The 27,568-nt window shown below is 33.4% G+C and overlaps 1 protein-coding gene and 1 pseudogene across 1 annotated transcript in view; both read right to left on the bottom strand.

The window, feature by feature from the left end:
- The window catches only part of LOC149487706 (lachesin-like), a 32,405-nt gene extending 12,487 nt beyond the window's left edge, over positions 1-19,918 (bottom strand). Inside the window, exons 1-7 of the mRNA XM_089696312.1 lie at positions 19,758-19,918; positions 8,991-9,099; positions 8,141-8,247; positions 7,671-7,856; positions 4,734-4,926; positions 4,356-4,484; positions 3,387-3,506 (exon numbers count right to left, since the gene is read on the bottom strand). Of these exons, the coding sequence (XP_089552438.1) occupies positions 3,387-3,506; positions 4,356-4,484; positions 4,734-4,926; positions 7,671-7,856; positions 8,141-8,247; positions 8,991-9,060 (805 nt within the window). The 5' untranslated portion in view covers positions 9,061-9,099; positions 19,758-19,918. The remainder of the gene's footprint in view (positions 1-3,386; positions 3,507-4,355; positions 4,485-4,733; positions 4,927-7,670; positions 7,857-8,140; positions 8,248-8,990; positions 9,100-19,757) is intronic.
- Positions 19,919-23,151: 3,233 nt separating this feature from the next.
- On the bottom strand, positions 23,152-23,904 carry LOC149487705 (NADH dehydrogenase [ubiquinone] iron-sulfur protein 3, mitochondrial pseudogene; annotated as a pseudogene).
- Positions 23,905-27,568: the final 3,664 nt, after the last annotated feature.

Raw genomic sequence — 27,568 nt, 5'->3', positions numbered from 1 at the left:
ATAGCACCAAGGTTGTAGTCTTGTAGACAACCTTCTCGCGGCGGAAGCTAGACGCCAATGAAAAAACATCCAGCGCCCGCACATTATCGTGCGCCCCGCCACCTGGTGGAGAGGTGTGCGAGAGAGATAGCATATATACAACGGAAAGAGAGGGCAAAATAGGCGGAAAAAGCTAGGTACCTTCTCAATGAAGTAAGCTTCAAATTACGGTCAAGTGTTTAATGTTGCATTATAATTGATTAGACTGTTTATGTATAATGTATGCTTATGCAAAATTTTCAGAGCTTTTCTTAACTCGCAAAATTTTGATATTTATTTGTTATGTTATGTTATGAGACATAAATAGTACCTAACTATATATGCTGAAGATAATAAAGAAAAATTCTCGAATACTATTGCTTTAGAGAAATTCGTCACGATTGGCGAGAGATCAGGTGCGAGACTGATACTACTAAAGTACGTGCTTTATGAATCGCACTGTACCAATACCAACTTGGTACTCGTTTCGGGCACGAACTACACAGATTTTTTGAAGAAAATTTGCACTTTAAATTTATATTCAGGATGAATGCATAGATCTCGGATTTTGGTTCGATTATCCGAAAACGTTTACAGATTAAGACAAATAATTTGAATTCTAATAGATAGAAACCACAAAGATTCCTTTGAAAAATAACGTCTTCTCCTATATTAAAGTAGATCGTATTAAAACCGCAGCCTGATTCAACCCTTTCTGTCGCCACCGTCACACAAATTGTTAGCCGTTAAAATAATGCGTCACACTTGACCGGCTAACGAACCCCTTGAGGATCTAACACTCTACTAACCTTTTACATTAAAGTGCCGTCATTTTGTATTGTCACTGAAATACATTGCCTCACATTTTCTTTCGAGCCATATTTATTTTTTAAAATTGCGGCGCATCCGCTAGTTTCTTTCTTTTATACACATTTTTATCAGTATAAGCTGTAAACTTGCTACAATTGAAAATTAACCCGTAAATTTTACGCTACAACTGCTGAGCTGGGAACTTTCTGAAACCGCCGTCGGCTATGCGAAGAAATATGAAGTAAGCCGTAATCTGCAGTTTTTTCTATATAACGTTTTTTAGCATGATATTACTTCATTTATAACAAAAATATGCTACTTAATAGATCTGAATATTATATTATAGGCATACAAATTAAAAATTAATGAAACAATATTAGGTAAAAAGTGTCAAAATATTGCACAATTTTTCAGCTCCACAGCAGTGTGGACTTGTAACAAATACAATATCATCTGAAATATTACAATTTCGTGAATAAGTAATAGAATGATTTGGGGCTGGTTACGTGCACAGATTTTCTTGACACATACGTTGTTATGAGGCCAAAGTATGTATGTTTGAGAAAATGTATTATTTTATTACGTAACTTTAGTTGGTTTATTTTACGCTCGAATAGGTGCTAATGGATATTTCAGAGTGGATCTGCCGAAGTTTTATTATGATTCCGCAGTGGTAAACTTTTCTACTTCAAAATGTTATTGGAACACATTCTCGTTTTATGCACTCGAGATTACGAACCGAAGCTTCCGTGACTCGCTTGATTATTGAACTATCTGCAATTTATAGTTCTACATTTCATTGGAACATCATATGCTAATGTAATATGTGAATATATCAACGCCTGTAATATACTTTTTGACGCTCTACAACTTATTGCATTTTATTTCGAATTGGATAAGTAGATAAATTTAAAAAAATGTACGCATCACAAACAATTTTAGGAAAACTCAGATAAGTTTGGGAAAACATCGATACGAAAGTAGATCAGTAGTTCATTAACAGTCCTTTTCTTCCATTCCATATATGTAGTAAATTACTCGTAATACCTACACTAAACCATCTGCACCATATCCATTAACAAAAACCAATTTAGTTTGTACCTTATTCTTAAAAATAAGAAAGTTTGCATCTATAATCACTGGTTATCAGTAAGTAGTTGCAGTTACACAACTGTGTCTTAAATGTGAAACGATAGAGTTGCGATAGTGAACGTGTTGCTCGGTCCAGTTGCTTGAGCGGAAACTTAGCGAATCAAAAGCCTGAATAGTTAGCGAAATGTTTGATCTGCCAGCGAAACTTGGCTTTAGCTTTCAGCACGTCATTTAAGTATTCATAGCTGGCTAATGTACTGACGGCAAGGCAATATTCTTGTTATCTCAGATTTCTACCGAGTTAAAAATAACACATAAAATGTTTAATTGTGACCTCCAACGCAGTAAGTAACATAAAGTAAAATCTTTTGAGATAATAAAATGTAGGAGCGTATATAGCGCATTCTAGAGATATAAATTATAAAAGCATTGTTGGGTCCCTACAGAGAGGTCGTAAACGCCACGTCCACTGAAGTGGAACTAACGAGCATTGTCTTATTTTACCACAATAGGTCAATTTTCTTAAGACTTAAACCTCTTACCCGTAAATTAAATCTAATATCTCATTACTTGCAAGCTAAACTCCGCCCAAGTTCGACGCTTGCCAAAAAACTACACCAATTTCAAACAGACCGCGTAAATTGAAGAATCTTAAGAATTTTATTAATTTAATTAAGAAAGCTCTGGATTATATGTGATAATTAGCTACAATTACGTCTGGAATGATAATATTCCGAATATATTATTTTTTATTAAATGAAGGCACGTTAAATAATTAAAATAATTTATCTTTCTACTTTTACAGATGCTTGGCTATATCTATAAGAATAAGAAATGTTTTCAATTAAATTATCTACGATTCTCGGCTACAATAAAACCAGTATACATCGATTTATCATATCCAAAAAACCGCTATATATACAAAATTACGTGCGAAACCTCAGAGCCGTTTGGGGGATACATTTTTCATTGTTTATTGATACGAATTTAATGATGTTTAACAATGCATCGATATTCATTTTATCACGAACATAATTAAATATAACACAAGACGCATAAGTAAATGGATACTGAATCTTTATTATCTGGACTAAAAGTTGCAATTACCTGGAGTCAGTGATAATAGAGGTCGTTGTCATGACAACCAAGTGATGCTCTCCCAAAGGCACAATAAGCTCACATTAATTAAAAGCTTCTAGACACGAGAAGGGCTTTCTTAAAATGTTTAGCATAATGTATTTGACAATTTCATTATTCATTTAAATTAACTTATGTAAGTCATGGGTCATAATGGTTATAATATTGAGATATAAGAGTAAGATTTATAGAGATTATAAGAAAAAAAGAATATAAATTTAAAGTTTGTAAATCTTTACATAAAGTCATAATGTTTTAAATTAAGTTTTATAGCATTCAAATGCTTTATAAATTTAAAGTTAAAAGTATAAGGTTTATCATCCACTTACTTGATTCTCTAACCCAGTAGTTGATGGACTTCGGGGAAGACTCCACGTAGCATTCGAGCGTGACGTCAGTACCAAGGGGTGCTCCTACCAGTTGGTTTGGCACTTGAATAACCGGGTGAACTAAAGGGACATTAATACATTAGTTCTATGGTAATCGTACTTGATGCGAGTTAACAGTAATAGGTTTACAGTTTCGAGCTTTGAACGATCTCTTCGTTAATCATAAAGACATGAATTTGGATTGACAAATGAAAAACATGGGCAATTATTGTTGTAACAGACGGCCGGGGAGTGTCTACTTTCGCTATGAAAAGCCTCATATATATCGTGAAGAAAATAAAAATTTTGCAAAAACATTAGGTACCTCAAAAATGTTAGCTGCTAAAAATGAAAGATTAATGTTGTTATTTCGCACTTTAGAAACGAGAGAAGCAAATAGTCTATTCTCTCCATTAATTTTTTGCCTCAGTAGCAAAGACGAAAACAGCCCAAGCAGTGAAAAATAATTATAATCAACTACTAACTGACGGTAAATAAAACCATTAATAACATGAAACCTCTGAAAGTAGCGAGATAAACAACAATTATTAGTATAACGAATTTTCTACGGTCAATTAAGGTCAAAAATAACTTGAATAAGAGCTGTATTAAAAATTCAGCACAGATGTTTATTGTGAAAAACGTGTTCAACGACAGTTTGATATTAAAAATACAATTGTTTCTTTATGTTGAAATCATAATTGTTCACACATTTATAGACGTTGTAATGAATTAATAAACACTTTATGAGCTTAAAATGAATTAAAAATTCACTTTTACTTCAAAACATATTTTACTTATTCGATTTGCCCCTATGTTTTATTTATGCTTACGTTTTAACTACCTATATCAAGTAAATTATATTACAAATACGAGGGATTTAGTGAGACTTAAATTCAACTTTTAATACATTTATTTTATTATACTTACAGTGAACTTTCACGACAATTCTCTTACTCACAGATGGAGGCACGCCATTGCTTGCGATGCAGAGATATGCCCCCATATCAGACCGTGAAATTTTATTAAGTGTCAGAACTTCATCTTCATACACAGGCACTAAAACAAAGTTATTGTAATAAAACATACATCCGTGGCGCTTGAAAGTTAAAACATTAGTAAATTTTATACATAAAGTGTACGTGCAATCTCTAGTAAAAATAGGAAAAGCCACATGAAGTGAACTTAGAGCTAAAAAGTTTATCGTATATATTATTTTTAATTATATAATATTTCTAAGCCTATTAGACCGTCAATATTTTTTTTTTGTTAAATAGCCTATTAACGCGGTATTTAACATTTCCTTACCTTTGCTTTTACTACCATTTGTGTGACGAATAACAACATCAGAACCATCTTCTCTTCTCCACATGACGCGAGGTGCAGGCTGTCCTCGAGCCCTGCAAGATAGCTTAGCTGTTCCACCTTCAGGCACCATTATGTCTCCCGATGTCTCCTCTGCTATAAAATCCGGTGGAACCACTACTTCCAAGTAACCCATCTAAAAGTAATGAGAAGATTAATTAAATACAATAAATAGACCGCGTGCACTAATAAAATACTATTTAGAACTTACTATTATTCTTACTATTTCCTTTTAAACCAAGAGAGTAGCTTATATTTAAGAGAAAGTAGCTGATCAAATTAATAATAGCTCCACGGGGTGATGTATCTCAATCGAAGGGTGAGTAAACAAGCCCATCAAGACAATGGCCATAAATTAGTACAGTCCATTTGGAATACTTTTTGAAACACATTGCATCAAGTGGCGTCATGCCGCGTCGACGTCGCCGTCGAAGCCTGCAGCTGCACTGTCGGCAGCGAGAATTTATGCCGTTATCAGACCCGGGTATAAATTACAACGCAGTGCAATAATTTAGGAGAACTATACACGAATCATTACCCGCTGCGACGGTCGCTTGCCGCTTGCTGTAGTTTAATTCACTTTATCCCCCTACGCTCACTGTAATCGCTACTTTATTTTCAATTATACGTTCAGTGGTGTTTGTATTGAATCCGACGGTAATTATTATCAGTTTATTAACTGTCAACGTTATTCAATTACGTGCTCTATAAAATAAGTAGAATTTATTTTTTACTCTGTAATTGAAAAATAATCTAGTTGGCTAAGCTCGAATGGAATATTCGAAATTCATTCAAGAAATTAAAATTTAATTTGTGGTTTTTACACATTCAGATGAATGCCAAGTATTGTCCGGAAATTAAAAGTCGGTGGAAATGTTACAGCACTTACAAATTCATTTTGTGGGCGTGGATGATGAACGAAATGGCTCTAGTGTTTGCCCCTGTTGACATGTCACATAATGGTTACTATATTCATTCAATCTTTCATGTGATTGCTGCTATTATAATGGGTATTCCACTGGTTTATTCGGAGATTTGTGTTTCGCAATATACAAATTGTAACGTGATTACAATGTGGGATTTCTTTCCTCTATTTCGAAGTGTCAGCTACGGCATGATATATTTGGATATTCTCAAGATGATATATATGATGGTCCTCACTACATGGTATTTAGAATACTCTTTTTACGGAGCCTTAGATCCACCGCCTTGGTTTTCATGTGAAGAATTTGGTGGAATGAAGTGCATGGTAAAACGAATAAATGTCTCTATATTTCAACATTGCCTGGAGGCTCAAAACTTATTCGACGATGACTGTGGCATGAAAACTGCGAGCAGTTGTTTTTTCGATCGAGAGATTGGTGATAACAATACGTTACGAAAAAACTGCATTCACGTTTGGAAATTGATAATTGCGAGTTGCACACTCGGCATCGCCTACTTCATACTCTCGTTGAAAATAGATAAGTGTATGAAAATAGTGGTCAGATTTTTGGCAATTTATATTTGTATTGTGATGTTCATTCTGTTTTGTGTCGCATTGTCCTCCAGCGGCACTTGGTACGCGACAAAAATAACTATGAACTGGAGTGAATTCAACTACAAACATTGTTTTTACACGTTCACGCGGGGTATTCTTTCTTGCGGAACAGGATGTGGAATTATTGGTTTTTTGTCTCGTGATGTTTCATTTCGCAGTCCGGCTACCATGACTTCGGTTACTATTTCTCTATTTTCCGTTTTTATAACACTCGTGCTTGGACTTATTATTTTCAGTGGAATCAAAACTATGTCATATTATCACGGAGAAGAAGAAAATGTGCTGGAGATGGGTGAAAGCCTTTTCTTTTCACCATTTGCTTCTGTATCAGAAATTTTAAGTTATTTTAATAGTTTATCAATATGGGGATTTTTGTGGTTTTTGTCTATATTCTTTAGCCTTTTTGTCAATTTATGGATGTTAATATTGTTTTTATACGAAATTTTGTACACTCATTTTGAATTCGTTCGCGGTTATTATAATTGGAGCTTAGTTATGTTGCTAGCATTCATGTGTATATTTTCAAGTCCATTTTATTGTTCCGATCTTACTGGGTCCCTTGCAGATGCTACTGAAATTATTCAGATCACGAGTAGTTTATTTTTTTCGGTTGCAATTTATTGGATATACGGCTATAAAAAACACAGTATTGATATTATTTTCATGATAGGGGTTAAAGCTAGCTGCTTTTGGAAATTTCTGTGGCTTGTTAATCCAATATTGCTTCTATTGATGCTCTTCATAAAAATAAGGAAATTTTTAAGAAAAGACTATACGAATACTTATATTATTGAAAGTATACATATGCGTACTGATTTTCTGGTGACTTTTATATTGATCAGTATTTATGTTGTTATCGTATTGGTTGGTATGTGCGTCGAAATAAAAAAGTATTATAACAATTCTAATGTACTCGGAATATTCTTTCCAACAGAACATTGGGGTCCACAAGATAGAGTACTATTTAGGAGTAGAAAAATGTTTGTTCCTGAAATAATGACTAGAGAATTTCTGTATCGTCAAGTAAGAATTAGAGGGTATGGCAGGAGCAAGAAAGTTGTTGAAGATCAAAGCGATAAAACATCAGAAGAACCATTTATTGAAAAAATGGAATGGAGTGCACTAACTTCTAATTGACCTTTAATAATATCGTGTATCTCTAACAAATAAAGCATTAGTTCAACAACAACAAAATATTTCTTTTATTGTAACAATTTTATTTGATGTTAAAATTTTTACCCGATTATTCAACGTAGGCATGTTAAATATTAATCTTACTCGCTCAAACGCCAATCAGATTTACACACAGATTACATACAATATTTCTATTGTCAATTTACCTGGCTTTTCATGGGGTCGGTATTGATCTGGCACATGTATTGACCGCGGTCGTCCTCCTGGACGTTCCTAATGTGTAAATTCCATACGGTCTGTCCGTTATGGGACACTCCTACTCTATGGTTGTTGGTGATCACGTGGACGTGTATCGCTTGTATTGCCTTTGTGTCCGCTTTTACCCAACCTACCTGTGGAATAAAAGCATGTAAGGATCTTGTTTTTTGTGATTAAATTGGTGATGATATCAAAAAATTTGATAGTCGGTAAAATCAAGGACTTACATGATTTAGATTAAAGCTTCAATCTTTATTCATCGCAGTATTTTTTAAATTATTTTAGCCAAAAAATTTGACACCGTATTTCTAAGTTTTAATTTAAATAAATTATACTAACTCAAAACAAGATACACGCGTAATTTATCTTACCTATAATTATTTTTTTTAAACAATAAATTTATCTAACTTTAACTTACTCTATATCCACCTAAGTTTTGCACAAGACATCGAAAAGTAGCATCCCTTCCTATTGGTACTGTTAAATTGCCAATGGGTTCTGCAAATTCAGGCTGAAATGCCTCTCCTTAAAGATACAAACATAATTTTTTATTACATAAGTAAGACACACTTAAAGTAGCTAAATATAATTTATCATTTGAAGAAAGTACATATTATGAACATGATCATTTGTTATTTAAAATTATAATAGTATCCATTATAATTTTAAATAACAAAGTATACCAAAGGAATCCAAAAAAATGATAGATAAACACTTTGGTTCCTTCAAAAATATGTTATACAATTTATTTACATCCCAATTTATCAAACACACATACCTACGTAATCTCTACATTAGAATGGATATACATTCGGAATTTATATGATTATTTTTCCCACCCAAATATCGACCAATAGAATTGCACCATTCGACGTCACGTGGTACAACCTACATGGTATTATACTGATAATTTTTTGAAAATTTTCTCTGGTCGTTGACGTCAAACTGACAGGTTCAATTCAATTGTGAAATTATTGGCCGACATTTGGGACGGAAAAATAATCTCCCGAATACCACACGAGCTTCAAAATTATCTGGCATTTCCCTCAAGGTTCCCTGCAAACAAATAAAGTCGTCAAGTTTTTCAGGAAAAATCACTCGCGCTTCGCGCTCGTGATTTTTTAACCTTGACTAAAAACTTGACTCCTTCATTTGTTTGCAACGAACCTATCGGAAAATACCCGATAATTTTGAAGCTCTTGTGGTATTATAAGTGAAAATTATTTTGATCTAAGTATTTATAATATTAGCAATTTATAATACGTTACCTGCTAATTTGGAATCGAGACTCAGCATTAATATACCAATCATGTAAATCGACGATTGAATGCTATTCATGTTGTAACGCCTCTAAAAGGCTAATTCCTCCATATATTACTGGAAACAAGTCCTATAATTAATATAAATAAAAAAATATAATTAATATAATATAATTAATATAATACATAAAACTAAATCTACATGAATGATTTACAGATTACGTTATAATGCATATAGTTTTTCTAAAATCTTCCTAGTAATAATTACTTTTGAGTACTATTTTGTACTTAATTTTCTGACTCTTTTTTCATTATGGCACCGTTTCAGTATTTATACGTGGTAAACCACGTATAAAAATGGACAAGCTATTCATCATACCAAACAGGTGTCATTATAAACACATAAATACACATAGAAATGCTAATATTTGCCCAAAGAGCAATCACGATACGTTTACATGTAGAAATGTTCGCAGAAAAACGATTCGTGGGCGCGATTTGCGATTTCATCAGTCAATAATGATTCAATATACCCAGAAAGCATGTATATTGAGTAGGTACGTATTTGGTCATAACTGAGCTCCATTGAATATGCGCTAAAGGAGGATGCGATCGCGCACCGGTAACTACTTTTCCGAAACGGTGCGATAATGCTTGGGAAAAATTCGCGCCACAACCCTATCGATATGACGTTTGGTGAACATATTGGAATTGGTAACGGCGAGACCTCGCCTCACACGGCTCTATTGAAAAAGCCGGTGAATGTGTAATAACTCGGAGATAGGTACTAACATGCAAAATGTCTTGGTATACGTACTAGGTGTAGGTACATCGTTGCATTGATATTATCAACTCTTTGCAATCATTGACTTAGCTAGTACAGAGCAAATATTCTGCATTTTTTTCAGGTGACGAGAGAAATAAATTTGCAATCATCGTAATAAATATTAACTTTTATGTTGTTTTTAATAAAATAATAATTTATTTTTAATTTATTATGTCATTCGTGAAATCTAAAATTTAAATTGGAGACTCTCATTTTTGTTTCTATAAACCTAAGACTTTTTAATTATTTTGTTAATCTGATTGTTAAGCGTACCTATATACATACTTGTAATCACGCTACGCATTTCGTATTCTTTTCCTGTAACAGCTACGCCTCTACTTAGTCCTTAAAAAGGTTCCGATTACATTATTTGTTTTCAGCCCCGATAATATTACGATAAGCTGTAGATACATTCAAAAGGCAAGTTAAAGAGTATGATATTCGTTGCTTCAATTGAAAATATCGGGAGGTATATATTTTTTGGTATTTTGTATAGTACAATTATAATTTGTACAAGTTAATGTATTTGTAGAAACTGCATTTTAAAATATTAAATATGTTAAATCTAACACGTTCCCTTTGTTGTCTGTTTATTGTTAACATAAAATGTATGATAACAATAACGTCATATTTATTAATTCAACAATAAAAAAATTAAATTAGTAAAATATGTTGTTTAATTTAATATTACTTTCTTGTAGGTATAGTATAACTTTACATATCGAGAGCTTTACAACAATTAAGTAACCACAAAAGCTATTCACAATGAAGTTGATCATCCTTAGGCAATTAAATTACAATTATAATTAATGTTGATTTACTCACATGTGGCGCGTGAATACTCGTATAACTAGCTGCAAGTGCATAATTATTCATAGATTACCTATACATATTTTATAATGTCACACTACGTGTAATTGCTCAAATATTAGCATTTAAATATGTATTTACAATTTACAAAATTATAATATTACTAGCTTTCCGCCCGCGGCTTCGCCCGCGTTTTCAGAGAAAACCCCGCATAGTTCTCTTTCCCGTGGGATTTCCGGGATAAAACCTATCCTATCTCTCAAGTTGGATCGAACTACACATGGTGTGCGAATTTTATTATAATCGGTTAAAGTGGTTTATGGGTCCACTGAGGACAAACATTGTGACACGAGATTTATATATTAAGAATGAGTTTCCTGCACAAATTACATATACATATACATATTATAACTGGTACAAAACGAAGTGTCTATCTTATCTTAATATATATATAAATCTCATGTCACAATGTTTGTCCTCAATGGACTTCTAAACCACTTAACCGATTATAATAAAATTCGCACACCATGTGCAGTTCGATCCAACTTGAGAGATAGGATAGTTTAAACATGTAGGTACCACGGCCGAAGCCGGGGCGGACCGCTAGTAGGTACATAAATTTAAAGTTATGTTAAAGTCATTTCAAATTCTGCCTACTGAAATATACCGTCTGTTTCGTAGGCATAAATTATTTAAATTATGTGTTTTTTCCTTGTTTCTTCAGGTCATCCTAAAATACAAAAAAACAAAGTTTTCTAGGTAGTCACAGAGAGGATACATAACAAAAATTTACATCTAACTTTTTTTTATAGAAACGCATTTTATGTTGTAAATGATCCAGATTTGATTGGTATTTCCCTTCCGCTTAACACTATCCTTTGAGCGCGTTTACTAATTGTAAAATGTAAGAGAACAATACTCTAAAGTCGGATGCTCTAATTGTTTAGACACTTCTCAGCTTGAAGTAAAGCTACCGGCACCGCTTCATATAATTAGCACTGAACCCGCTAAATTCCCTTTAACCGGAAACAAATATTTGACTTTCATTTTGTTTACTTACTTATTTTTAATTAATTTGTGTATTGAACAACATTAAGTTGCTTTTTCGATGAAGAAAATATATAGTTAAGGTAGTAGGTAATAATGAAATATTAAATATTAATATAATTACATTTATGAGTAAGATTAAAGATATAGATATATATGTAATAGGAAAAAGGAAACTTTCTCAGAGTTTTTTATTTCTCTTTAATTAATTAGTTGTTAATAAATTATTACCTATTAATTGCGGCAGAGTCATGATGTCATCAGTGGCAGTGGTTTTTTTTACAATTAAAATAGTGTTGAAATTGGCTAATTTATAAAATATACGTCTTTCATTTAATTAACAGATGAGGGTATATATTTTCGAATCCATGATCTTAGACTATACAACAATTATACAATATATGTAATACTAATAATTATGCTATTATAAACTATATTGTTTTAATAATATTGGCTCGACACACGAACAATAAAAGATATTCAGTTCAAAGCTAAAACTCCCTTCTAAGAAAATATTCTTCAATAGTAAACTTTTTAAATACCCGTTTAATCTATTGTTTATACGTAGTTATTTAGAAATACATTCAGATAAAAATATCACCAATATAAACACATAATAATATATATAACCACATAGATTATTTGTATATTATTTAAATACTAATAAAACGATCACTTACAAGTTAATATACAATACTCATAAAAATAAAATCTATATATATAAAAGAAAGTCTGTATGTTCCAACACTTATAACTCGAGTTCTACTGGACCAATTTTCATGGTTTTAGATTTGTTGGATTTGTCTCCGTCCAGAATAGAAGAATAAATCATAAAAACAACAAAAACTAGAAGAATAAATATTTTCCCAAAATTTTGATTTTCGTACATGTCAATCATTAGTTGTCAATCCTGTCAAATACGGAAAATAATGTTTGACATTCATGTGTTCAAAAATGTATTATGTGTAAAATAATAAAAAATTAAAAAGGGTGAATAAATATTGTTTGTATTTATTTTAAAATCAATTATTAAACACTTGACCGTAATTTGAAGCTTACTTCATTGAGAAGGTACCTAGCTTTTTCCGCCTATTTTTCCCTCTCTTTCCGTTGTATGTATGCTATCTCTCTCGCACACCTCTCCACCAGGTGGCGGGGCGCACGATAATGTCGGGCGCTGGATGTTTTTCATTGGCGTCTAGCTTCCGCCGCGAGAAGGTTGTCTACAAGACTACAACCTTGGTGCTATTAAGTATTAAGTATTGCTTAAAGCAAGTGCTAAAAGTGTTAAAAAGTGTATCCCGTCGGATCGGTACAGTGAGTTATTTTTACATCTATTCTAATAATATTTTACTTAAAAATGAGTAAAAATCTTTAAAGTCAACGGTATAATCGTTGGACTTTATTTAAAATGCTGAGGTTTTTAATGAATCCTTCAGCAATAGTTTATTTTTCAATATGCTTAAATACTTAATAGCATGATTAAAGATATTTAAAATTAACGATACAACCGTTACATTTTACTTGAAATAGTAACTTTTCTTCTGAAATATTTCATTATGCAATATGTACTAATTAATATTTGAATTTTTAATACTGTGAGTAAAGCTATTTTAACGGTGTTACCGTTCGGCTTTACTCGAATCGTTAATATTACTTTTGTGATTATTTGATATTACTAGATATATCAAATACCCTCTCTTGTATATAGATATTTTTAATATTTTATTTCATTTTTAATAATGTGTTTTTATTACAAGGGTACAAGTGAATTTTTCGTGGAAAAATTACAATTAATACTTAGTATGGATATGAGCCAACTCAAAGCTTTACAGGCATACAATCCATTGCTACGACTTTATTACATTGTCGTTATCGCTAGGAACGGTTCGGAATTCCTATCATAGTTTATTACTAAAAATTATCGAACGAGATGAGTCAGCTCCAAGAAGTCACGACATGTCAGAACATGTTGTGATATTATTTTATAAATCGTACGGGAGTTACCGCTCAACTGAATAATGATGGAATTCGCTTATGTATAGTAGATACGTACCATGAATGTTCCACACATTCAAAACTATCCGTAGTCTATACGTGTCCTTTTATGAGTATTATTCTGATCCGTTTTTATGTGAAAATAGACATATTACACACGGCTAATTTGATTGAAAATTACGTTTCCTATGTTCAAATGATGCAACTTTTTTGTTAAAACGAGTAAGTACCAAAAATTTTACAATTAAATTCTTTGGTTTACTGAACTTGTGCTGAAAGGGTTATCGTATAATAATTATCGAGATATCTTAATATAAATTAGATTTAGATAAACTTATTTCAAATGATTTACAATTCACTTCTAACGTTTTAGAATAATATTATAAACTTGTACACCTTGACAAAAAGTAAAAAATTGCGGGTGAGTGGAGATTATTTTGTGCAATTAAATATAACGTCCTACGACGGTATGGTTGCGTTCGTAAGGAATGTTAACGGATATAAAGCAACTAAATGTTACATCGATTGCATGAACAAAAATAAATATGAATCGAAGTTCATTTTAAAATTTAGTGAATTGATTTGAATTATGAATTTATTAAATGTCGCTAACATTGGAAAATAAGTTAAAGGACCTTGTTAATTGCTATATTATTTAAATGATTATTTACTGCTATTTTTATATTAGCACTAAGGTGTATTCTTGCTCGAAGCAGAATACATAAATGTGGCCACTACTCCTCGCAGGGGTTAGCCAGGTCAAATTCACCCTCGCAGGGTGTCTCTTAAGCATTTTTTGGCAGGCCCTACTTATTTCTAGTTACAAACATCCCTCGCGCAGCTGTCGCTCGCAGGGAAATGGTGCAAATATATATCGGCCCTCGCGGGGCTTTGATTACAATCGTCCCTCACGGAAAAGATGGTGCGAATATATATCAGCCCTCGCGGGGCTTTGATTACAGCCGTCCCTCATGGAGAAATGGTGCAAATATATATCAGCCCTCGCGGGGCTTTGATTACAACAGTACCTCACGGAGACATGGTGCAAATATATATCAGCCTTCGCGGGGCTTTGATAACAACCGTCCCCACGGGGAAATGGTGCAAATATATATCAGCCCTCGCGGGGCTTTAATGGCGATTGGTGCAAATATACAAAGGATTGATCATTAAAATGATCATAGATATTTGCTTTTGTCAACGAGGACCCACGAAAGAAGTTTTGGATATGACCGTATCGGATCTTCACTCTTCTAAGGTAGGTAGAAAAAGGTTTTGAAATCTACTTCACAGTGGGCAGTATAGTAAATGACCTAATAAATACAATAAAGGTTAGATACGTCAAATAATGGGCGCATGAAATTGATACTTCGTATCCTAAAAGTTTACGCTTCAGGAATCAGGAAACCACCATTGGTTTACCAATTATGGAAATTGGAATTGAACAAATTGTATTTACCAATGCAAAGCCTAATCACAACAAAGGAAGGCGAGTCGGATCAAATATCATCTCGCAGATGATTTGTGGCGGTGGTTTCGAGGATTGTCACCAAGCCTTGTGTCAACGGTATGTTTGGTATCGTAATTAAATGGCACTAGCCGACCAATTTTCATATACAAACATCGGAAGAGATTTTTTAATCGCAAAGCGATTGAATGTAACAAATGACGATTGATTACGTATAGTTGACCTCTCATAGGCCTATTTTAGTTGCCCGGTCTTGTAGGCAATTTATTTGACTCGTTTTTCAACCCATTTGACCTCATTATTGCACCCATGAGATTTTTCTTCGGGGCTCAAACAATAAATCGCTGAGGGATTAGGATAATCGTTTGTTAGACAAGTTTTTTGTCATCCCACCAGGATTATTATATTGTATAATAAAGTTATATACAACTATTAACGTAAAACGTTTAAGTACTCAACGAATGCTGAGAATACTGACTGTTGAGTTACATAGGATAGAGGATAAATAACGGAAAGTCAATCTTTCCAAACAAAAGCCTCTTATTATTAGATATTACTTGGAACCCCTACCCTTAACGAGAAAGCTCTGCCAAATGACTTCTCATTTCTTTGCTTTGAGGGGGGGGGGGGGCAATAAATGAAATGTACAGGCTATACGGCTTTTAAAATATAAGTCTGGTAAGCGAACTAAACTTTGCTGGTTTAGTTCTTGCTATATCGCTATCCGTGCCTGCTTCTCGTGTTTACGGGTGAATTAAGTTTATCAATAGTCATAAATGCAATGCTATTCAGAGGATATACTGCATTTAAAACATGACAAAGTCTGGTAAGCGAACTAAACTTTGCTAGTTTAGTTCTTGCTATATCGCTGTCCGTGGCTGCCTCGCGTGTTTACGGATGAATAAAGTAATGTCCTGTCTTCGCATCCACAGCTAACTGTCCTATACTGTCATAATCTTAACACAGATTCATTCGACATAGCTCCCCACGAGCTCAGTTCTTCATTTTTGCACTCGCACAACTGTGGACAACACAAGAGCAATGCCTCCATTGGTAGCAGTTACAATCAAGGGATAACTAACCTTAGGCTAGCCATATTACGGATGTTGGAACAACCGACTATATTCAGGGCAATTTTCTTTGTTCAGTGTAACGTTTAGACTGTCGTAGCATTCCTACGGAACAAAGATGGGATCAGATCTGCATCCTTAATGCAGTTAATCGAAAGGAGATACTTTCAGACGACGATAGTATTCAAAACCCACCATATTCCTTAACATAATAATGCATAGTTAAGCTTATAATCTCTCTTGCCATTATCCTGCAGCAGAATTCCTTGGCGATAATTTATCCTCGTTAGAACGAGCGAGGGTTGTTACGATAATATGAGAAATCCTAGTCAGTTAGAGACCTGAACGACGCGATAGAGTACCGCTATTTCAGTAGTAGTAACACCTAGAAGGGTGAAGGTATTCTGGAAAGCGGAACTGAAGGCCCGGTCAGCAGCATCAGCCACCTAATAGACAGTGTTCAGTGCTGCACCACTATAATCTGCAAAATGACTCTGACGGTATGAAAATGTGGAGTACATTTTCAAAATATCAAATGATATAGTTGGAATAAAAATCCTATTTGCCTCCGTCTATCCAAAAGACATACGGAGTAGCTAGTAGTAGTTGGTTGAATTAGAATAAAGTAACTATAGTTAAAATCCTTTGTTACTGACTGGATAAATTTGGCTCTTTTCCTATCTGACGTTCATATAGCTGTTGACTGCCTAGTGTTGTGCACAAACACTATTATTATAAACTAGCGGTCCGCCCCGGCTTCGCTCGTGGTACTTACGTTTTCTCTACATAAAAACCATCCTCGTACTTCAAGGAATATAATAAAAGAATTATCGAAATCGGTTCAGCCGTTCTCGAGTTATGCGCTTACCAACACATTTTGCGATTCATTTTTATATATAAGAAGATAAGTCACGTTATGTAGTCCCGAGGCTTTCGGTATATAAGTTCTGATGTAAATCATAATTATATCTTAAAACCGAATTGATTAAAAGTAACGTACTTGGCTGTAGTAATTGCAGTTTTGGGACACAGATAAGCTCCTTATCATTTTAGTCTCTTAAGTTCAGTATATTTGTTTCCAGTACAGAGTTTATGACCTATAATTCATGCATTGTACTGAAAGTACTAGCCATGTTTAGATTATGATTGGTGGCGTTGGCTCTAAACATTAATAGCGCACGGTTTGGTTGGATGTTAAAAATCTGTATTATAATTAAAACCGTTTACCTGTTTTGATATTTTATTGCCTTATTCAAGGGGTGACCTTTTAAATTTATTTCTGACCCCAAAAGTAAGGACCAAGTTCTCTTCTTGTCCGCTTGTAGCAGGTTAGGTTAAAACTGTGTGAGTTGAGACAGTTGGTAATTCTATGTTAAGATGATTCAATTGTGCTTCTACAGAGTTCTAATTGAATAAATAAAGGTTTGAGTTTGAGGTATTTTTGCCTCGTCGGGATCAGCTGTTGCTTCATTTTGTAAGTAACATCTAAATGCGTAATTGAAAGTCGTTACTGGCGCTTTCGCAGATTTACGCTAAAGATAGTGAAAATTGTAGTAACTTTAACTTTTCAAGCCCAAAAGGTTAACTAAGGTACGCTTGAACCAATCTCATAAGTTCTAATACTTTTAATCATTATGATTAACTTTTTGGTTCTTATTTGATTAACTTTTCATCTGGGATTGTTAATATATTATATAATATAAAAATTTGTGTGATTTATTGGTAGGTATACTATCTGCACACCTTACTCTTTCAAATAAAGAAATAAGTAATTACTTATGTATTCAAATTCACATTGGCGTCCATATATTGTACACCAGGTGGGTAACAAACAGGTCTCAATGAAGTAAGCTTCAAATTACGGTCAAGTGTTTAATAGCTGTGTTTTACCTGAAAATAAAACACATATTAAATACTTACCTATATTTGAAGCTTACACTTAACGTCCACCTGTTGTGGATTTCGACTCAATGAAAAACATCCAGCGCCCGACATTATCGTGCGCCCCGCCACCTGGTGGAGAGGTGTGCGAGAGAGATAGCATACATACAACGGAAAGAGAGGGAAAAATAGGCGGAAAAAGCTAGGTACCTTCTCAATGAAGTAAGCTTCAAATATAGGTAAGTATTTAATATGTGTTTTATTTTCAGGTAAAACACAGCTATTAAAAAGTGCAATAAAAGCAGATACATAAAAATTCCTCAAATGTCTGTGTTTATGCGTGTTTTCCGAAATTAATAAAGTATTTTTGGTGGGGAAACTAACCAAGAAGTTTAGTTCGATTAATTATTAAAAAAATTCTATAAGTAAAAATGTAAAAATTCTGACAATTATTTGTTGCGATTTCGTCGACTGCGTCAACAATATTGCTATCAAATTGCTATAAACAAGCTAAATTGCATTTTGAAGATTACATTCATTTATGCGATGCAATTAGCACAGAAGAAGGTGCAGAAAATGTTGGTCTATTGATTATTTTACCGGCAACATGCACAGGTAGCCTAAGTGAATATGCGCAAGATGCAATGACATAATAATATGTTCGTCATTATGGTCGGCCAGATTTATTCATTACATATTTTATATGTAATCCGAAATGGATGGAAATTATTCAACTGCTGTTTCCCGGACAAATATCAAGTGATCGGCACGACATCACCACACGTGTTTTCAAGCAAAAAATCCGATCACTGATGAGTTACATTAATGGAACACATCTTTGGGATTATTCAATGATGGATGTATTCTATCGAATGACAACAATCTGGCTTGCAGCATGCACACATTTTAATTTGGTTAGTCGAAAGGATTCGGGCAGATAAAATATATGAGTGTGCGGGGATTGCTAATCCTGAAACCGATCTAGACCGACATAACGTTGTTATCACGAATATGATTCATGGACCGTGTGAAACCATCAACCACCAATCACCATGCATGGTTGACAGTGAGTGTACCAAAAGGTATCCACGAAAATTGATGGCAGAGACCATCACAGGCAACGATGGTTACCCACTGTATCAGCGTCGATCGCCCAATGATAATGGTAAAATTATTATCACAACTAAAGTGAAACGAAACGATGGCGTGGTCGATAACAGTTAAAGAATGAAAAGAGTTAATCCATGCTGCACAAATTATTAAAATTCAGTCATTTTTCTCTGAGACGTGTTTGAAGTAATAAAATAAAATACTATTACATATCAATCCATATAAATATTTATTTTGTATCATTGTATTGCGTTCATCAAAGCCTAAATTAGTTCAGCTAAAAGGTAACACAACATTCATTGACAGGGCGGTACAAAGTTCGCCGGGACAGCTAGTATTAATATAAAGGAATAATATGCTTACATTTCAAATAAAATAGTTTAAACTCTACGTAAAAATGTATTAAGCTAACACAATTTTCATAAAACAAAAAGCTATAAAAAATAAAATAATATAACAAAACAATGCTAACAAGTGTAATGGCGCAAAAAGTGAACGCATGAAAAAAAAACTTATACTCATAAAGCTTTCAAGTCTTAAACAATGAGCACGTATATCCAACTCACCCGTATATTACAGGAACTAACTGAAAAAGTAGCTTGGAACTTCATATAGTTAAAGTTAAGGGATGTTTACGTCATAAGCATCGTAAAACACTCGGGTATTCGCGTATTAAGTTTCACGTGATAAGTTTGGGCGGTCCCCAAGGAGCGTGCTATCGGCTATGAGGTCGTACCACACACTGCAGCCGCTGGTCCATTCACCGCGTTCCCTATCGTTATTCCGCATCTGAGTCCGATACGCTGATAAGGATATGATTATTTTTAAATTAAATTATTTAAGAAATTTGCAATTATGTATATACTGGAGAAATGTTTGGTGGGAGTATTAGGGAAATCTTATTACGAAACGCTTTATAAATTAAATATTATATTATTTTTGGAACGGTTATTGCTAAGGGAGAAATTTAATATACATAATGTAAACAGATAATTACTTTTAATTTGGCTTATCGGCCAATAATAAACATTGCTCCGATTTTTAATTTACTAATGGATGTAATATTGACGCTAGTCATTTCATTTAATTAATTTTCCATCTAGCTAGTTTAGAAGCGCAAATTCATAAAGTAACCATAATATATAATATTTTATCCATAAGAGGTAATAACGGTAAATGAAGATAGAATAATTAGTCTCTTCGCAGCTAATTTGGCAAGTTATTAATTGAGAGGCGTTTAAAAGGACCGTCATCTGGTTGATTATGAGATGGAATTTGAGGTTCAAATGAATGCATGCTAAATTGTATAGACTTATAGACTGTTAATATACTATTACTAAATGAAAATATAATATTATTTCTTTAGACTGTTACCAATATAATTGAATTTTGCTATTGACTGATATATAATAGACTGGGGTAGAAGCCTTTGAAAATAATGAAAAGATAAAAAAAATCGCAGTCGGATGAAACCCATTAGAAAAGGAGGGGAATATGATAAAAATGTAAGGAAAAATAAATTACGGTCAATCCGAGTTCGGGAAGCGGGAGGGGGGAGCTTTAAAGAGAAAAAAATGGTTTCTCTCGATTTCCGACAAAACTACAAGTCCTATAGAAAAAAGTTCAATGGCAAAGTTGTAGGTAATTAAAAGTTCTACAACTTTTGTATTCACAATTTTTTCACATAACCTAAAAATTTAGGTGAAAAATTCAAAAAACCAAGTTTTTGGTCTTTTATTTCTATCTACTTCAAAATTTATTTATTTTCTACGAAATTTGGTGGAAACTTACTTTATTATGTCCCAAATACACTGTAATTTATTTGAATGAAAATATTTATTTTTTCGCCTTATTTTGAATTAATACCAAAAAAACAACCTAATTTTCAATCGAAAAGTCACCCGTCAAAATATCAGCTTTTTTCAAAAACTTGGGGTGCCTTTTATTCATTGAAATCTCTACTTTCATATGGTGTAAAAAAAAATAAACACCACTATAGTAAATGTTCTCAGGAAATGCATACAAACAGTGTGATAATGAGCTTTTACTAAATCAGGCACAATTCTTGAACTTTATATCTTCTCTTGTATCGGTTTTTCGGTAATATTTCAAAAGAAAAATAATTATCTGTTCTAAGTTTAATATTTTACAGCATATTCAAAAGCAAAATGATGTCGATAAAAACATTTCAGGTAGTTCGAGAAGTGTGCCTGATTTAGTAAAAGCTAATTTTCAGACTGTTTGTATGCATTTCCTGAGAACATTTACTATGGTGGTGTTTATTTTTTTTACACCATATGAAAGTAGATATTTCAATGAATAAAAGGCACCCCAAGTTTTTGAAAAAAGCTGATATTTTGACGGGTGACTTTTCGATTGAAAATTAGGTTGTTTTTTTGGTATTAATTCAAAATAAGGCGAAAAAATAAATATTTTCAATCAAATAAATTACAGTGTATTTGGGACATAATAAAGTAAGTTTCCACCAAATTTCGTAGAAAATAAATAAATTTTGAAGTAGATAGAAATAAAAGACCAAAAACTTGGTTTTTTGAATTTTTCACCTAAATTTTTAGGTTATGTGAAAAAATTGTGAATTCAAAAGTTGTAGAACTTTTAATTACCTACAACTTTGCCATTGAACTTTTTTCTATAGGACTTGTAGTTTTGTCGGAAATCGAGAGAAACCATTTTTTTCTCTTTAAAGCTCCCCCCTCCCGCTTCCCGAACTCGGATTGACCGTAATTTATTTTTCCTTACATTTTTATCATATTCCCCTCCTTTTCTAATGGGTTTCATCCGACTGCGATTTTTTTTTGTTTTAAAAATTATCTACTCTAGTCTATAAAGCTTATTATAAAATTAAAATTTTAAGAAACATTTAATAATAAATAAATAAATATTTCAGGACAATTTTCACACACGGCACGATCTGATCCCATACTAAGCTTTCGCTTGTGTTATGGAAACCAGATGGCTGATAAACATACATAATTATATAAATTTAAATAAATACTTATATATTTAGATAATTAACACCCAGACACAGAGCAAACATCTATGTTCCTCACACAAATATTTGCCCCGGGTGGGAATCGAACCCACGAGCTTTGAAGGCAGAGCCAACCAAGCCATCCGGTCAGTCAAATTTAAACATTTTTATTGGTCTTTGGTAAAAATGGTTTAGTTTGGTACTTTAATGATCTATATTAACCCTAGATAGATAACATACTGCGAGATACATACAACCTTGACATTACAAGATAACCTTGCGCTCTAAGCGCAAGATTTTCAAATGCCTTTATTTTAGAAAACAACTTAGGTTCTACATCTTTTTAAAGGTTCTACATCTTTTTACTATCAATGTTGGAATAAAAATACATTTATAGTTCAGTTCGTTTATTATTTGTTATTACAACTAAAAAAGGTGACCTCTAGAAATGAAGCTACAAAAATTAACAGTTTCTGATCATAGGGATAATTCTTCGAAATCATTACAATAATCAAAGTTTTTCTTACTATCTAGACATTTATAATATAACCAATTTGAAAATAATAAACATTATTATACTAAATAGGCTTAAAACAAACTTTATTTTTGTGTTCGACCGTTTCTCCAGCGCATCAACTCGTCATGGCTCAATAGCCAGTAGTATTGTACTTACATCAAAGAAACAGATATCCCTTGGTAGAGTAGACCAACGATTGAGTGCACTAGTTAATACACGCTCGGAATAAAAATATACGCTCTCGCGGTCGACTTTGCGGCATAGGTTATTGGTTAAATAAGAATATAATAATATGTCTATAGCAATTTAAAAATTCATGTTATTCATTAAACTTAGTAAGTAATTCAAATTCCTTCGTCCTTATTAGGAGAATGAATTAAGTATTATGTAAATAAAACACATCAAGATGTAACAAATAGGTACATGTATTAAATAACTGTAAATATTGTAGTCACTTCTTAATTGGCTTTGGATTATTATATCCTTCGTGGAAATTCTTCATATAATTCCAAGGCGATTCCAATTGATACGATCGCATCTCTTGCGCAAACTCTACCGGTTCATAAACAAGCTTTTTCAATTCATCATCGTATCGTACTTCTATATAACCCGTGAGAGGAAAGTCCTTTCTCAGTGGATGTCCTTCAAAACCATAATCCGTCAGAATTCTTCGTAGATCGGGATGATTGCGGAAAATTATACCAAACATATCATAAATTTCCCTTTCGAACCAGTTGACGCCATGCCAAAGGTCATACGCAGACTCTACAGGGGTGAGCTCGTCAGTGTAAGACTTCACCCTGACTCGTTCTCCAAACCGTAAGCTCAAAATGCAATAAATGACCTCGAATCTGAATTCGCGGCTAGGCACGTCCATGGCTGTAGCAGCGGAGCATGTTTCAAAGCATGCATGTTGATGAAGTCTTAAAAACGATAGTACTGGATGGAAACCTTCTGGAGCGCACAGAATCTCAAGTTCATCTGTGTGTTGCATTTGGATTTTTTGGACAAATTTTGGCATACAAGCCGCGACATATAAACCAAATTCGTACAACCTTTGTCGATGCTCATTGTTATGTTTCTTGAACGTGCGACTCTCGTACTCGATAGGTTCTAAACAAAATGGATTACCTATTTGAACGTCACCTTGGTCACTTTCCTTACATAATCTGGTAGAAGAACGAAATCCCCGTCTAAATAACATTGAGTATAACCGAGGCAATACTGCAGAAATTCTGTTTATTCTGAACATGATTTTCGTACAAAGTAACGCCTGACGTTAGTTGATGATGTTACTTTATGTCATTCGTTATAGTACTTTATTTTTAAAAAAGTGTCTTATTAAACCTTATTTTAAAATTCATAAATAGTCAAATAAATATTGTTTGAAAACAATTTCCTACTATAAAAAGGTTGCTGGAAGTTTATTTGCTACGATGACGCAAAGCTCTACATTTTTTCTTAAGCAAAATCAATAGCGTCCATACTACGTTTTCATCTCATAATTAAATGCTTAATTAGTAGATATAAAAGATTATATTATTTGTGGTTATAAGTTCCATTCGGAGCAAGTGGATATATAGCACAGTCGGAACGAGCAGGTTTCATGGAACAAGGCTTTTCTCTTCGTTGGATGGAGTTTTCAAGTGGAAGTTTCGACATGTGTCCCACAAGACTAGCGCTCCGCGTGTATCTCTGAGTATACATATATATTTTGGGAATATACGAATATTTTCATACAATACGAGAGTTTGTTTCAAGATGCTTTGGTATGAATTGAGGTTAGACGCACTTGAAAAGTATATTACGTTTAATATTTTTAAAGTGAAACTTTTATTACATCGTCTCAAACTTTTTGGTCTGTGTAGCGCATGTCGCGTGTATCGCGGCTGCCGTTTAGGTATACCTACTCGGCAGCCAACCGACACGCGACATGCGCTACACAAAGCAGTGTTCGGAACCGTTCGAACAGTTTCACTTTCATAAAACCACACAACATTTTTTTAACTCTATAATCATTAATTTTCAGAAAGTAAAATTGAAATATATTTATTGTTTTTTCCTTTATGCGAGTATTGTATCTTGGATACTAAGCTTAGGTATTAAAAATGAATAAATCAAAATAACTTACACGTAATATTCAATGATAAAAATAGCTGCGAGACATAAGTAGGTAAGTGTAAACTATATACCTACTAATTACATGAAGGCTCTATGTTAAGCTAGCTTAAAACCGAACTGTGTTAGCTATTAATGTAGAAATAATAAATATATAATCTAAATAATTTTACCCTCTCTTATGTTTTCATAAATTTGTTTCAAATTTTGTGTATTTAATTAGGTACCTACATAAATGTCTATTCAGAAAAATACTATTCATGCATGGTATATGTGTTCCAATATGGTTTGATTCTTGATACAAGTATTTTAACGACATAATAACAATTTTTAATATTACTTAATACAATTGAAGACAATACAAAGAAATCAGAATTATGTTGTTATAACATATCCATTGCAGTAGCAGTACGTGAACTGCAGATGGTGTAACGATGTTATGAGCTAATATGCGTCCGCTACGACGTTCTGAACCAAAAATATTTCATCCCAGCCGTTCTGAACATTTTATATGTAATAATTCATAGCAATGTGCATTTAGCAATTCCTATTTCATCTATATATTGTATTTAGGTTTGAAAGTAGGTCAGAGAATAAGAACTTTTTTTAAATTATAATTGGAATAAGCTGTTATCTTCAGTATGGTCGTAACTCGTAACCAAAGGTAAAATAAGGTTGCTTGTTTTTTTGTGATTCGGTTTACATTTTACTTATTGATTCTCGCCATTTGGAAAATGGTAACATATTGGAATTATATAATGTATGTAAATGGATTTTAACGGCTAATAACATCTCATTCTTCTTATCGTAGGATAAGACAACTTACTGTTTCATAATATAAATATAAATACTGGAATTTCTCATAAGCAGTATAATAAAATAATTTGGAAAATCCAAAAGTGCACGCCTCATAATTTTTTTTTAATAAATATTTATTAATTATTATTTTTGTTTATTTAATAACAATTAAACCACATCGAATCAGACCCTGAAAAATGAAAGGGTTCTATTCCTGAGCATACTCAAGCGTAAGAGAAAAAAAAAGACTCGATTAGTAAAGTATTTCGGTCGCTATCGTGTTAACAAGAAAAAGGATCCGCACATACAGACACACGGACGTCCAAGACAGAACTTTTTTAAACTGTTTTTTAACTAGTTTAAATAACAAAAATGACATCAAAAATATCATGAACGTTAAGGGCCGGCGCCCACTGCCGGCACGGCGTGGCATGGCAGGGTAGAGGATTTTATTACTAATGAAGTTATTTTGAATCTTATTTCAATCAGTTTAGAATTCAAGTTACTTTATTTCGATGCCACGATGCCGCGACGTATCGCAGGATGCTGCAGCATGACGCGGCACGCCGCAGGATGCGGCGGCATGACGTGTCTTGCTTTGGGGTCGAGGAATTATGATTGCTAGCTAGTTGAAATAAGGTTGAAACTTATGTAGCATTAGTGGGGCTTTTAGCAGGATGCCACGGCATGCCGCGGGATGCCATTGCACGCCGCGGGATGCTCTGCCGTGCCATGCCGTGCCGTGCCGGCAGTGGGCGCCGGCCCTTAAAATAGTGTTTTTTCTTAATATGTGTGTGTATGTATTATCTTACAAGTGCAATGTATGATACATAAAGACATTTGAAGTTTGAAAAATCAGATGTTTTGCGCGAAGTGACAGTAGTACCCACCTCAACGCTTCGCTTATGAGGCGTGCAATTACATAACTGTTCATGTCTGCTGTATGGTGTTGAGCACTAGATCATAGCGATACTATTTTTAATTTACAAATTAGTATTACAAGGATAAAAATAAAAAATATGTTCTACATCGTGATAATTTAATTAAATCCACTTAGTATAGTTTCTTAGTATAGATATTATAGTGTTTTTTTCTATTAGTATTATATTATTAACTAGCGGTCCGCCCCGGCTTCGCCCGTGGTACATATTTACGTTTTCTCTACATACGAACCATCCTCGTACTTTAAGGAATATAATAAAAAAAGAATTATCGAAATCGGTTCAGCCGTTCTCGAGTTATGCGCTTACCAACACATTTTGCGATTCATTTTTATATATAAGATTAATTAAATTTTTTTTTCTATTATATTACATAATTATTGCGTATATTTTTTACCCACCTCCTTTTTCTATAATGTTATCTCATCTTCAGTTGGTTGCCTGGAAGAAATCACTTGTAAGTGATAAGGCCGCCATCTGTGCTGTGTCTTCTTTTAGTATAAGTTTTCTTTTTGTAATTTTCTTTGTTGGCAGTACAATAAAGTATTTAAATAAATAAATAGTGTTTTTCGTTCTTTCATAATAAAATATAAATATACAAAACAATTACCTAAAACATTTTCAAATCGTTTTCCCTACTAAATATTTAAATAACCGCCCAAAAGAGAGCAAACATTACACACACTCACGCATTAAGCATTACTTAGCTCTGGCAACCGCAACTGCCGCCAAAGGTTAGTATCAAATGAAAACGCGGCCATTTATCTTTCACACTCATACATAAAACAAAAGCCAGGCTGCACTTGATTCAGTGCTCCCAGTGCCTCCAGATTGCGTGGCCACCACAGCTTCCTGCTTCCGGCACCGCTGCGCTTGCGTCCAGCGAATCTGACAGTAACTTTACTAACATTTAAACAAATTTCATTTAATTTATGTGATTTATTATGTCTAAATTGGGTTGCTTCATATGCATGTGATAGAACTTTCTGAGTAAGCTTCTAAAAGGGTTGG

Source organism: Colias philodice, chromosome 6 (assembly GCF_061535455.1).
Source record: "Colias philodice isolate Cphi_HAF_F1 chromosome 6, ilColPhil1 Martin Lab GWU primary, whole genome shotgun sequence".
NCBI classification, from domain to species: domain Eukaryota; kingdom Metazoa; phylum Arthropoda; class Insecta; order Lepidoptera; family Pieridae; genus Colias; species Colias philodice.
The sequence above is the reverse complement of the archived record's forward strand: the minus strand, read 5'-3'. Positions and strand labels throughout refer to the sequence as shown.